This window comes from Delphinus delphis, chromosome 1, assembly GCF_949987515.2.
Source record: "Delphinus delphis chromosome 1, mDelDel1.2, whole genome shotgun sequence".
Lineage (NCBI taxonomy): Eukaryota > Metazoa > Chordata > Mammalia > Artiodactyla > Delphinidae > Delphinus > Delphinus delphis.
Genome location: NC_082683.1, coordinates 22,431,598 through 22,446,200, shown reverse-complemented (window position 1 = coordinate 22,446,200; position 14,603 = coordinate 22,431,598). Strand labels below are relative to the sequence as shown.

General features: G+C 37.4%; 1 protein-coding gene across 34 annotated transcripts in view; it reads right to left on the bottom strand.

The window, feature by feature from the left end:
• EPB41 (erythrocyte membrane protein band 4.1) overlaps window positions 1-14,603 on the bottom strand; it is a 204,351-nt gene that overhangs the window by 123,102 nt on the left and 66,646 nt on the right. For 24 of the 34 annotated variants that reach the window (XM_060017470.1, XM_060017495.1, XM_060017542.1 and 21 more), the window contains exon 2: window positions 1,814-2,271. In XM_060017470.1, coding sequence (XP_059873453.1) covers window positions 1,814-2,271 — 458 coding nt within the window. Of the gene's footprint in view, window positions 1-1,813; window positions 2,289-14,603 lie in introns of all 34 variants that reach the window. The other 10 variants (XM_060017464.1, XM_060017479.1, XM_069540880.1 and 7 more) reach the window with 1 other exon arrangement.

Here is a 14,603-nt window from a genome sequence, read left to right as displayed (position 1 = left end):
CCCCCTTGACAAATAAGAAACTGAGGCCAGAGAAGTTAATTTGCCTAGGATCATACAGTCAGTAAGTCACATACCACTTTGACTCCAGAATTCATGATCTTAAACCTCTTTGCCATATTATAATTTTTATTTACCAATGTATGTCCAGCTTAGGGCCTGGCACACACAGCAGGTTTTCAGTAAATTTGTTGAGTAAATAAATAAGTATTAAAAAATGACACATGGCTTCCAAAAAATCCAAGGTACCCTAGATGAAGGTTGGTGCAGTCCTACAATGCAAACTCACTTTTAAAAAATCTGGTATAGAAAAGGACCACTCAAATGAAATTCTACTATGAAATCAATGAATGGGATTTTAGTTAAATCTAAAATTAACTTTGTCATCTGTTTCAACTTCAGTACAAATGTTATGATCTTTAGACAAAACAGACTAGCCCTGATTCAAATGCTAATTAAAACAAGATATGGATTTTTCCATACATAAAGCAAAGGAGAAAAAAAGCAATTAAGAACCTCTTGAAAGTACCAGACTTCCTGAAAGATAATGTAATTTAACTCTTTTGGTACTCCTAAAATTAAATTAAATTAATGACATTAAGGTATGTAGCTTCTCTGCCTTTACTGTTCATGTTTATTGACTACGTAATAATAACTAGCATTTATTGAGTGCTTATAATATGTCAGGCAATGTCTTAAGAGCTTTACACGTTTATCTCTTTTAATCCTCATAATGGCCAAATAAGGTGAACATTATTATCCTCATTGTACAGAGGAGAAAACTGATAAAGCAAAAGTGTCACTTCTCTACACCTGAACCCTCTAGTCTGATTCCATAGCCTCCATTCTTAACTATTATACTATAAATAAAATTTTGTTTCCAACCTTGTTTCACTATAGCAAGTACACAATAACAACTTTATCCTAAACTCTACTCTTAGCACTTTTGATGTATAAGTAATCATTCTAGAAATACATATTTTTTTAAGTCTAATGAAACTGTATAGCCTAAACCTGAGACCTATAATAGAAACATATAGGACTTACATTTTATACAATGCAGATAATGCCCACATGCTTCAGAAAAAAAAAGATTTTGAAAGTAACTCTTAATTTGTAGTTCAGTAGGCCTGAAAATAAATGGGATTCCTAGAAAATAGTTTGAGTTACAGTACTAATATTTTCTCATGATTTTTGGACAGATGACCACATTCACAACTCATATTTAGTTTACACTGTGACACAATTAAGGCTCCACCCAACTCCTGTGTATTACAAAGGTGATATAAAGAGTTAACTTTCCTCATCTATATCCTACACTCTGTGGGAATATGACCTAGTTGGAGAAAATGACAAAGATAAGGCAGACACGGTTCAAACTTATCACACACCTCTGGGTGGTCTGAATCTATCTCATGACTTTTATAAAGACTTCCATAAAAGGACCATGTTTGCTGATAAATTACCCCATTTCTAATAATTCCACCAAAATAAACTCTAAACCACTTCACTTTCTTCGCGCGCCCCCCCCCCCCCCCGCCTCATTAAAAATCCTGGACTTTTTGCATTATAATAGCAAAATGTAAACTCATTTGATACATTTCTTTTATTTTCTTTTCTTTGATTTATGCCGTGTAAGTATCTTTCTAAAAATCAAGTTACCACTGACTACATGAATTTCTTTAGAGCAGAAACTCTGAAGCATCATGTTACTTATCACTAACAACTGGCTAGTAAGAAATAAATCCAAATGTTCTTAAATGAAAAGTGAAGTGTATAACCTCCCTTCACCTCCCACACATTCGCACACCCTTACCTGTGTTTCTGCACTGCTTAATGAATGAAGATCCAAGGATGGGTCTGTTTTGAGCTCAGGCTCAGGAGCTGCAATCGGGGCCTTTAAAATGATCTCTTCGTCAAGACTGGCTCCAAATTCTATCTCTTTATGACCTTCACCTTTCTCTTTCGCTGACTCTACTTCTTTGCCTTCCTCCTCAGAGACCTGAGATTTAGGCCTTTTGAGAAAGGAGGAGAACAGCCGTGACAGGCCCCTGTTTTCTGATGTCCGCTCCTTGTTCTTGGTCAAATCTTCATGTGTTGGAGTGTCTCCATTGGATGTTTTCAGCTTCTGCTCACACTGATTATCTCCCTCGGCTGCTGCTTGAGGAGCCTCTTCCAGCTGAGTTTCCTGTTGACCCGAGTTTGTGGCTCCCTCACCCTCTTCCTTCTGTTGTTGCTGCTGTGGATTTTCAGCCTCAGCCACTAAACTCTTCTCTGTTGTCATGACGTTGCTATTAAAAAGAAGATGGAAAAGGGGAGCTCTTAGAAGCAAAACACATTACTGAAGGCAAAACCCTCACTTGGGTTAAGTGTGCAAGAATTAGTATTTTTAGGTATTTAATCAGCAACAGACAGTACTCCAGTCCATTAAACATAAGACTTTCCATTAAAGCACAAAAATATCTTACCTATACATCCTGGATAAATTATTAATGCCTTGACTTGCTAAAGTTATGACATAGAGAAACTAGCTTAAAATAGTACCCTCTGAAGCCACCTTAGTGAAATGTATCATATTTTAAATTCAAAGCTCAGAACTGGACATAGCAAATACATTTTTATCCTTCCTAAAAAAAAAGATGTTATTTATACACTGTCCTTTGAGGGTATCAGTCTTCAGGTGCTAGATTTGCAGGAATTATATGCAAAATTCTCTACAGCCCAAGAGATAATGGGATTAAAAGGTTCCCCAACTCTTTATTATTCTATTTCTTTATATTAAGAACAGAAATGTAGAATTCTGTTCATTTGTTATCAGACTTGACAACAGCAATGACAAGTATACAGTTAAAATAATCACAAAAGAATTCCTTAGGTTTTCGTGTTACAACAGTAGATTACAGCCTCTTGCAGAAGAATACAACTTTAAGTTCTTTAAGACCTTTCTTCCTTCTGACAAGTATGATTTTGAATGCTCATCATTTTTAAGAGTAGCAGTGAACTATTACAACAGAGGAAACCAGAGAAATAATAGAGAAAAAGAAACAAAATAGAGAAGAAAAATTTAGAAAGCAAATGTTGATTCAAGTATAAGAGAGGAGAAGGCAGGCTGTAGACCTCACATATTTCAAACTTGTTGGTTTCTAGCCTCCTGATCTCAAAAATCCCAGTATTATTAGTTAAGCCACATAATAATGGCAAAGAGCAATGTCACACCTAGTTTACTAAAGGATAACCAACACACAAGGGAACTTTTGAGCCATTTGACTACTGATGGCCTTACACTTTGATTCACTGCTATACCTAAAAGTACTCCGCTCAAAAAGCAGCATTTACATTGTCTCTGCTTCTGCTCCACACTATTTAGATGAAGTAATTTCATTTGGATGTTAACAATCCGAATTAATGAACCATATTTAGCTCATTCCTTCCTCAGGCCCTTTACACTTGCTGTTCTCTCAGCCTATGATGTTCTTCTCCTAGATATTTGAAAGATGGCCCTCTCCTCATTACTACCTCTGCTCAGATGTCACCTCTTTAGAAAGCCCTCCCATACACACCCTATCTAAAATAATGGCCCTTACTCCTCCAGATGGCCTCACAGCACCTACTGTACTTATTATTATTTACGAATATGTTAACTTTTTTGTATACTGGTTTATTGTCTTCCATTCCCCCAGCTAAAATGTAAGTTCCATGAGGACAGAATGGTCCCTGGCACATTATACATATTAATAAAAGTCTGTTGAATAAATTAATTTCAATTGAATATACCTGACAAATAAAAACTGCAAAGGTGTTCTCTAAATTATTCGAGTAAATTTACTTCAAATGCATAGGTCCTATGCTAGGTGCCTGGGATACAACAGTAAACAGAACAAAACAAATAAGGTCTCTGTCATCATGGAGTTTATATTCTTGATTCAACTTTAACCAGTATAATGAAAGAAAATTTAAGAGAACTGTTATTTACAATATGAGTGAAATCTAAATAATTATGTGTAAATGGAACAAAACAGTGAAAACAACGGAAGGAAGTTAATGGTACTGAGAGCTATTTCCGTGTCAGGCCCCGGGTAAGGGATATTATCTACATTATTTAAATTAAGCCTTTCAACAACCCTGAAAGGGAAAGAGGAATTGCTTAACCTCATAGTTGAGGAAACTGAAACTCAGAAAGTAATTGGCCCAAGGTCACACTGCTAGTAGGTGACAAACCACTATAAGTGGTATTGAAATAAATAAAGGTATATTAATAAAAGGAAAAGCCTTTATGTGAGCTCTTACTGCTGATCTACTTAAATTATTTTATTTTGAGCATTAAAAATATTTTAAGCAATAAAAATATTTACAAAAGCATATTTTCTAGTCTCATCTATTAAGCCATCAAAATTATTCTGCGCTAATAAAATATACAATTCAGTCTTTATAACATCACTTAAACATTTACCAACCAATACACATTCTGAATTTGATACCCTTGAGTGAGGTACACTTGTACTTAAAAGAAATAAGCTTGTTTTCAATTCCTCCTTATATTAGGAGTAGGCAATTGATTTTTCCAAAATTCTTTTTCTTTAATCTCTAAGTAATCAAACTTGACCCAGAAAGAAAACTTGGATATCAAACCACCAGCTATTCTAAAAGAGTAATGATTTGATTTGAGAGCACCAATTTACTTCATACTTCCTTTGCAAAAATAAACAGAAGACAGGCTGAGAACTGAGCACTATTTTCCATGGATTTCGGATATGACTTTATTATTCACCTTCCTGAAAAGACACAGAAACCATTTCTATATTAAAATTTTCCTATACAAGAGACTTTACAACAAGGTCTCATAAAGATCCATAAAAAAATTACAAATCACTTGGGAACATTTTAGCAGATATGAAAATCACTCCAACCTTACTTCTAACAATCTTGTACCTTTCAGTAAATAAAGAGTATTTTTCTTGTGTTTTCAATATTTTCTTATCATTGAAAAAAGAAAAAAGATCTTCTAAGGATATTCCTATAATTACTTTCACATGAAAGGGTGTCATCTCTAAGAAAGTAGCTGAATGAGTACTCAGTTGTTTAAAAAATACACACACACAGATGGTAACAATCTGTATGCTTGCTAAATTTTAATGTGCATCGAATCGCCCAGTAATCTTTTTTTTTTTTTTTAAATACTTATTTATTTATTTATGGCTGTGTTGGGTCTTCGTTTCTGTGCGAGGGCTTTCTCTAGTTGTGGCAAGTGGGGGGCCACTCCTCATCGCGGTGCGCGGGCCTCTCACTATTGCAGCCTCTCTTGCTGCAGAGCACAGGCTCCAGACGCCGCGCAGGCTCAGTAATTGTGGCTCATGGGGCTACCTGCTCCGCAGCATGTGGGATCTTCCCAGACCAGGGCTTGAACCCATGTCCCCTGCATTGGCAGGCGGATTCTCAACCACTGTGCCACCAGGGAAGCCCCACCCAGTAATCTTGTTAAAATATAGATTCTTATTCTGCGCGTCTGGAATGGGGCCTGAGACTCTGCATTTCTAACAAGCTCCCGGATGTTGCCACTGCTGCCGGCCCACTGACCACACTTTGAGTAGCAAGGCAGAGAAAATCATTATTTCTTTGGAAACATACTCAAAATGCCTGAGAAACAAAGATGGCAAAAAGCTACTTTCAGAAAGTGGAATATGAACAGTGAGAAATACTTGACACACAAATGCTCAACAAATGCTTGCTGAATTAATGAATGAAGCATGGGCTTCCCTGGTGGCTCAGTGGTTAAGAATCCGTCTGTCAATTCAGGGGACACGGGTTTGAGCCCTGGTCTGGGAAGATCCCACATGCTGTGGAGCAACTAAGCCCATGGGTCACAACTACTGAGCCTGCGCTCTAGAGCCCAAGAGCCACAACTACTGAGCCTGCGTGCCACACCTACTGAGGCCTGTGCACCTAGATCCCATGCTCCGCAACAAGAGAAGCCACTGCAGTCAGAAGCCCACGCACTGCAACAAAGGGTAGCCCCCGCTCACCACAACTAGAGAAAGCCCGCACACAGCAACAAAGACCCAACACAGCCAAAAGTTTTAATAACAATAATAAATAAAATAAATTTTTTAAAAATGAATGAAGCAAAGAATGCAACATATTATTAAATGTGGAAGCTGACGATTAACGTTTTTTTAGAACTCGTTTGCTGCTTAATCAAAAGTTAATTGAAATTTTTAACCACAGATCTGTGGCAATTTCAAGTTGTCTATGCCTAGTCAGTTTCTGTGTATCTCTATTGATATGCTCTCTTTGCCACATTTAGGAAGGAATGATCCAGTCATATGAATTAAGAATTAAAGAATAACATCTATCAGTGCAAAACCAATACATTTTGCCACATACCTGGACATATGTAAAAAACAAGCTGAATACAAGTGAAAAAGAGATGAGAACACAATATAAGGAACAAGCAGAAGGGCAAACAAATTCTCCCAGAACATATAGAAACCAACCTCAGGTAATATAAATGCAAGAAAACAACCAGGAAATAAGACAATGCAGATTCAGCAGAGATGCTACAATTCAGTCTATGCAAGGAAAAACAGATAAAAATGAATTATTAAGGGCAGTTTTCACGTATGTTCTTTCCAGCCGTGCACACATGGGTAGCAATGCATTTAGTAAGAGTCACAAGAGCAAAAGGAGGTGGGGTGGATGGGGGATATAAAAAATGAAACTGATAAATCAGGCAAGTATCCCCAGTTAACTCTGAGACTGATCAGAAATAAACAAAAAATAAATAGCAAAAAGAAAAAAATCCTATGGGCCATTTACTAAAAGCTCAAATAAACTCATCCTGACAAATCTGTTACACATACAGCCAAGTTCTCCACCTTACAAAAGATAGGATGGGTAACCAGAAAAAAAGGCACAAAGAAGTCAAGCAGCAAAGACAGGATAAATGCTCTACAAACAGGCCCTTCCTTTGTAAATGAGACTATTTTTCATTCTGGATCCAAAATCCAAAAGGAGGTATCTATTTACTTAATGTCAGAAAGAGGTCTTCTGATTTAAAAAAAAAAAAATCAGCACAGCCATGAAGACAAAGTGATGAGTTCCCCATTCCATCTCAATCCTAATCCTCCAAACCCTAGGAATTATACCCCATCTGGTATCAAAGATACATTTGTTTTAACAGTGTACATCTGTTGACTTCAGGCAAATCAGAGCTTTAAAAACCTGATACTGAGCAGATTGCAAGGGCCAGATGATATCTTTCAACTTTTTTGTATCTCTTTCTAACATTACTATGGTCAGTTATCCACTAATGTTTAAGTGGAAAACTTGGTTAAAAAAAAACCAAAACACTACGGGCTTCCCTGTTGGTGCTGTGGTTGAGAGTCCGCCTGCCGATGCAGGGGACACGGGTTCGTGCCCCGGTCCGGGAAGATCCCACATGCCGCGGAGCGGCTGGGCCCGTGAGCCATGGCCGCTGAGCCTGCGCGTCCGGAGCCTGTGCTCCGCAACGGGAGAGGCCACGACAGTGAGAGGCCCGCATACCGCAAAAAAAAAAAAAAAAAAAAAACCCACTACAGTTTGGCACCACTAAGAAAATTTCCCTTACAATCACCATTTAGGGATAAAATTTAATAATTTAATTATTGGTAATACTCCTCAAATTAGCTCACTGAACATCTATCAGTGTTTACTGGGTGCTAATCATGTATAAGGTTTTGGCTCTGCTATTTGAGAGGGACCCAAAAAGGATAATATACAGTTCTTAAGGAGATAAGACATATATACAAATTACTAAAACACAAGGTAGTACCTGGTGCTTAATCAGACAGGGCCTCATGAGTGGAACCAGTTAAGCACTAGAGAAGTACAAAGTAAGTACTTTCAACTAGAGTGATCACAAAAGGCCATGTGGAAAGGTCGCTTTTTAAGTTATGTTTTGAAGGATGCGTATAAGATGTCAATACAAAACAACCTAAAGTGTAAAGGACAAATGAAATTCCAGATAAGGGACTGAACTGGCATTAGTATAATACTGTAGCTATTCAAGAATTAGCAAGTAGTCCAGACTGGGTCATATAGGGCTACAAAAGGGAAGTAGAAGGAAATAAGGTTAGATTAGTTGCCATTTAAAATTAATTCTAACTGAAATAATAATAATAGTAGCTACTTTTACTAAGTACCTACTAAACACCATACATTATTCTACACACTTTACCATGTTATCTTAGAACCATTCTATAAGGCAGGTGTTTTCATTTCCCAGATAAATATCAATAAACACGTTCTGGGAGGTTAAAATTTTTGCCTCAGATCATAGAAGTAAGCCCATGTTTTAATGAAACTATTAATATACTACAAGCTGGTGATTCTATTGTAAATTCCCAGTATAGTGTCTGTCTTTCCAAATCTTGGTATTTCTACCCCACTGTTCTCTGCTAAAGAAAACCCTATCTGGAACCCTCCTACACTGTTGGTGGGAATGTAAATTGGTGCAGCCACTATGGAAAACAGTATAGATGTTCCTTAAAAAACTAAAAATAGAGCTACCATATGATCCAGCAATTCCACTCCTGGGCATCTATCCAGAAAAGACAGAAACTCTAATTTGAAAAGATACATGTACCCTAATGTTCATAGCAGCATTATTTACAATAGCCAAGACATGGAAACAACACAAATGCCCATCAAGAGACAATTGGTTTAAGAAGATGTGGTATAAATATACAATGGACTATTACTCAGCCATTAAAAGAATGAAATATTGCAGCAACATGGATGGCCCTAGAGAATATCATACTAAGGGAAGTAAGTCAGACAGAGAAAGACAAATATTATATCACTTATATGTGGAATCTAAAAAATAATACAAATAAGCCTATATACAAAACAGAAACAGACCCACGGACAAAGAAAACAAACTTATGTTTACCAAAGGGGTAAAAGGGAAGTGAGAGAGGGATAAATTAGGAGTACTGGATTAACAGATACAAATTACTATACAAAAAAATAGATAAGCAAGAAGGATTTACTGTATAACACAGGGAACTATGTTCAATATCTTTTAATAACCTATAATGGAAAATAAGCTGAAGAAAAAATATATATATATATAACTGAATCACTTTGCTGTACACCTGAAACTAACACAATATTGTAAATTAACTACACTTCAAAAAGGAGGAGGGGGAGGGGGAGAGGAAACTCCTATCTGTTAAGAATTTATGGACAGGCTTTCAATCTGGCCAAGACCACCTCTATTCCCACCAATTTCAAGTCCCCAATTCATGTACATATTTCTCTTCCCATGGAGTGTGTGTGAAGATGGAATGGGGAGACAGGGAAAGACAGGCAAAGAAAACAGATTATGAAAGGACTTGAATATCATGCTAAATAATCAGACTTTATCCTGAAGGCAGTGGAGAACCACTGAAGGTTTTTAAACAGGGAAGTGGGTAAACAAAGTGAAGGCAGGACAGACTAGAAGCAGAGAGAAACTCAACAAACGACTGGGTAAATTCAGGTTATCAGTGAATAAATTCACAATGGGAATCCCTAGGGAAGCTGAAACCAATACTGGGCAGAGAAACTTGAAAAGCCTTGCAACCAAGGTTTAAGAGCTACTGTTGCCCTTAGTTTCTCTAGCTTATTCTCATTAGCATGTTTCTCAATAACACAGTCAATTTCATGTCTGAGCCCAAAGGTATTTTTATAACATACTTCCTTGATCCACTCTGATAAATGGCTTAGTAAAAGAGGTCTAGCAATAGAACCAAAGTAGAAAAGAGAAGGGAAGAGAGACGGATACCTAACAGGCATCTCAATACATGTCCAAAATTAAACTCTTGATTCTCTTTTTCCTATCCCATTAACTGGCTTAATCATACCATCTAGTAGCTCTAACCAGAAACCTGTCATCCTTGGCTCAGCCTTCTCCATTTCGCTTCCCAATCAAACCCATCTGTTAATCCTATAACCTCCAAAATAGAATTAGAATCAGTCTACTTTTCACCTTCTATACCACTACCATGTTTGTGCAAGCCTCTTTCACTTCTCCTTGTATGCTCTCAACACCCTCACCTTGTTCCACTTTCCTCCTAGCCTCTATCCTATAGTCATACTAGCCAAGTGCTCTCCTGGCTTAAGTCATTTGTGCATGCCATTTCCTTGGACTGGAATACACCCCCACCCCCTGCAATAAGGCTGGTTTCTTCTTATACCTCAAGATTCAGCTTGAATAATTCCTCCTCAAAACAACCTTCCTTGACTGCCCTAATATCTACATAAGTCTCCCCATAAGTCCCTTCCCCAGTTCTCTACCCAGTACCTATTTATTTCCTTCACAGTACTTCTCTCAATGTATATGAACATACTTGTTGTTTACCTGTCAGTGTCTGTCTTCCCCAATCCACCACCTCCAACCTCACTGCAATATCCATGACAGAAGGACTGTTTTCCCTTCCATGGTATACCTAGTACTTAGAACTGAACTTGTGCTGCTACCTAGCACAGAACCTAGTATCTAGCACAGAACACTGTAGATATTCAATAAATATTTGTTCAGTAAATGGATAAATATAAGGAAAAAGAATAACTTAGGTTTAACCATATCAATTATACATATACAGGATGGATGTTATTCAATTTGACAACAGTTCATAAGAAAAGAATGTTAAGGTCTTGAGTGAACACACTCCAACAGAGATAAAATTCTAAAACAGCTAACAATCTTTAGCAGCATTTCTAGACTTATAGTGACCAAAGCACTCATTTGACTCTTCAACATGTATTTTCTGAGAATGTTACAGTGTTCTAGGCAATATGGTAAGCAGTAGGGCTACAACAGTGAGAAAGACAAACATAGTCCCTGACCTCCTGGGCTACACTCTCCATCCAGAAGATCATGGAAAGTAACAATCGCTCAGTTCTCATTAGTTATATTACATTTTAAATCTTATATTCAGCTCTGGGCAGTTTATTTTAAAGCAGCGGTCCCCAACCTTTTTGGCACCAGGGGCCGGTTTCGTGGACAATTTTTCCACAGACGAGGCGGGGGTGGGGTGGTGGTGGGGTGGAGGGTGGGAGGATATGGTTCAGGCAGTAATGCGAGTGATGGGGAGCGATGGGGAGCGGCAGATGAAGCTTCCCTCTCCTGCCCACCACTCACCTCCTGCTGTGCAGCCCGGTTCCTAACAGGACGGGGACTGCAATCGGTCCACAGCCTGGCGGTTTGGGGACCCCTGTTTTAAAGAAACTAGAATCTGTCCAAAGAAGAGATATAACATAATGATGGAATTTGAAACCATGTCATAAGGTAAATAATTGAAAGGTATTAGGATGCTTAACCTAGAAAAAGAGAACAGAGAACAGGGAAGTGATTGTTGCCCTCACAAATTTCAAGAGCTGCCACATTCTATGTGATTCCTAAGAGCAAAACTCAGATTAGTCAGTGGAAATTACAAAGACACAGTTTTCATTTCAAAATAAAAGGAAGAAATTCCTAATAATTCGAGATATCTAATAATTTAATGATCTTCTTGGGAACGGCGAGTTTATTATCACTGGAAATATTCAGTCAGAAGCTGAATGACCATTTGTCATGGATGCCAGAGAAAGGGTTCTTCCATTAAGTGGGTCCTTGCATTAAGTGACCTCTGAGGTTCCATGCAATGCTAAGATTTTACAGATAGAAAGGAAGGTAAGGAAGAAAATAAAAGGGACATTAGAATAGTGATGCAATTGGGTTATTTTTTAAAAGGCTGTAGTATAAAGTCAGTTACCATTTGGGTTAGGAGAATAAGGGGGAAAAAAAGGATAAAAGGCCATTTTACTTCTCTAATCAGAAAACAGAATCCAGTAACATTCCTTCAGACAGAAAGAAACAAGTGTTCAAGTATTGAAGTCTCAGAAAATTAACTAGAAAATAGTTTGTTTCCCAGTAAAATCAATCTCCTCAAAATGCAGGAAAGTGTCTTTCCATCGTAACTCAATTTAAGTATGCTAATTAGCACTTCTAGAAAAACAGGATAACCATCTATGTAAAATATACAAATGGTAGTTTAAAATACACAAAAGAGCTTCTTTGTGATTCTCCCTTCATCCTCCCAAAATGTTTTGGACCTTAAACTACTCCTTATGTGGACTATTAAAGAATACTTGCCATACTGAGTGAATCAGGAATGTCACTCAGCATGAACATGCTGTTTTCAATAACTTGATTTTTAATTTAAGTCATTTCCATGGTGACTAACACGATTGAATCAACTCATTCAAAGGTATTTTTAAATAAACAAACTCTTACTCATCTCCTTCTAAGAAGACCAAAACACTGTATGCTCTCTACTTCTCTACAGAATTCAAGCTTGGACTTAGACGATGTCTAGACATACTCTGAAAGTATACCGCCTGGGCCCTCCCAGAAGAATGCACTATCCCCGTGATTAATAGGCATCACTGAGGAAGATGTGAGACCAAAACATTCATTTCCCACAGAACTGAGTTTTACTCTCTTTAATTGTCAAAATGTGTTAGTTTAGCCATTCTGAATATGGCTAAACTTGATTCATTTAAAAAACCTATAGAACATATTAAACCTTTATTGACTTAGTCATCATTATGAATCTCAATTACTATGCAGCGCTAATGTCCTCAAGGGCTATTTTAAAGTCTATAAGGATGGTGAGCTCTGCCACATGGATTCCGGAGTACTGCGGGGGTTGTGTGTGTGTGTGTGTGTGTGTATCTGCCTTTAATAGTTTTCCTGTTTGTTCATCTGCAGAATTAGCTTATATTTCTTGCTGATGTCAAGATGGTCTGCCAATGAGTAGCTTCCAACATCTCCTTTTCTAATCTGCTGTTTGTTAATCTACCATTGACTAGGAAGACAAATTGCCAAGTGTGTTAAAATTGTGTCTAAAATAAAAGAAGTGCAAAGAAAGAGAAAGACTAATGCTTCACATTATTCACTGGAATAATTTAATACGTGGATTTTGTGAAATCTATTTTAGCTCTTCAAATATAAGCCACTTCCAGGTTCCCATTACATTGTAACTAGCTGAGACTGTTAGATAAGTGACCTTCAGATAAATCACACCATAATGACCATTCTCTTTCTTTACAAGTAGAGATCAAAAGCTTTAATGCTGTTATTCACATAAAGTATTGTATTCATATAAACTCTTTTGGAAAACCAAAAACAAAGGAACAGTTTAGTCTGAATATGTAACAGAAAAGGAGGAGAACTATTTAACAGCATCAAAAATCTCAAGGTAAATACAAATAAAACCTGAAAATTTCTAGCTACCCAGGGAGTTTAGCTAAGCCTATGGAACTTTTCTTACACTCTTGTTTCTATTTTATTATCTTAGAGCCAATTTTATTTTATTATCTTAGAGCCAATTCAATCTAACAATACTTACTAATTTTAAACTCAAGAAATTCCCTAAGATTTATTATACTAGTAAATTTCACTTTAACCAGAAAACTATGGTATAATAATTAACATCCGATTAGAGTATAAATATGAATAGAAATTAACATTGGATCATGGGTTGCATTAGCAGACATCTGTGAAGACTGGAAAATAGGCTGTGGTTGTCTCCCACTATTGTTAAATGTGAAAAATATACTACAGTCTACCAGAAGATAAAATGCTTTCTCACACTGTTTGGCACAGAAACAAGATTCAGTTAATGATGGACTATTTCAAATAACCTACTATTTGCTAAAAGCATTCAATAAAATTGTTGACTATGCTTGATGACATTTTTGTCTCTCAAAAAGGATGTGTCCTATTATTGTGTACTTAATTCTAAGCAATAAAGAATAATTTATTGGTGACATGACTGTATCAGGAAACTTGGCAGAAAATAATGATTTCACAAAGTTGGTGGGGGTTTTTTTGTGGGTTGTTTCTTGGCCGCCCAATGCAGGCGGCTTGTGGGATCCTACTTCCCCAACCAGGGATGGAACCTCGGTCCCTTGCAGTGAAACTGCAGAGTCCTAACCACTGGACTGCCAGGGAATTCCCCACAAAGTTTTTATACTGAGAAAAGAGGTAGGTCATAGTCAAATATGTAAGCTTATAATAAACAAATTTTTTAAACACTTAAACAAAAGTAAGGCATGATTGCATGGTCAAGGATTCTACAAGCATATAGAACTTGTAAGGATAAGGCAATTCTAGAAAGTGAAGTTCATTCGTTACATTTCACATATATATATCAAGTGCCAGATTCTTTTCTAGGCTCTGGGGATATGGCAGTGAAATTTTCTCTACACAATCATAAATTTTTAGAAAACATGAGGAAAGTATTAAAGACACAGTCATGAACAGCAGGGAGATTATAGGAATATATGATGAAATTTTAAAAATAGCATTCCTGGGCTTCTCTGGTGGCGCAGTGGTTGAGAGTCCGCCTGCCGATGCAGGGGACACGGGTTCGTGCCCTGGTCCGGGAGGATCCCACATGCTGCGGAGCGGCTGGGCCCGTGAGCCATGGCCGCTGAGCCTGCGCCTCCGGAGCCTGTGCTCCGCAACGGGAGAGGCCACAACAGTGAGAGGCCCGCGTACCGCAAAAAAAAAAGAGTATATTACTAATATTAAAAAAAAA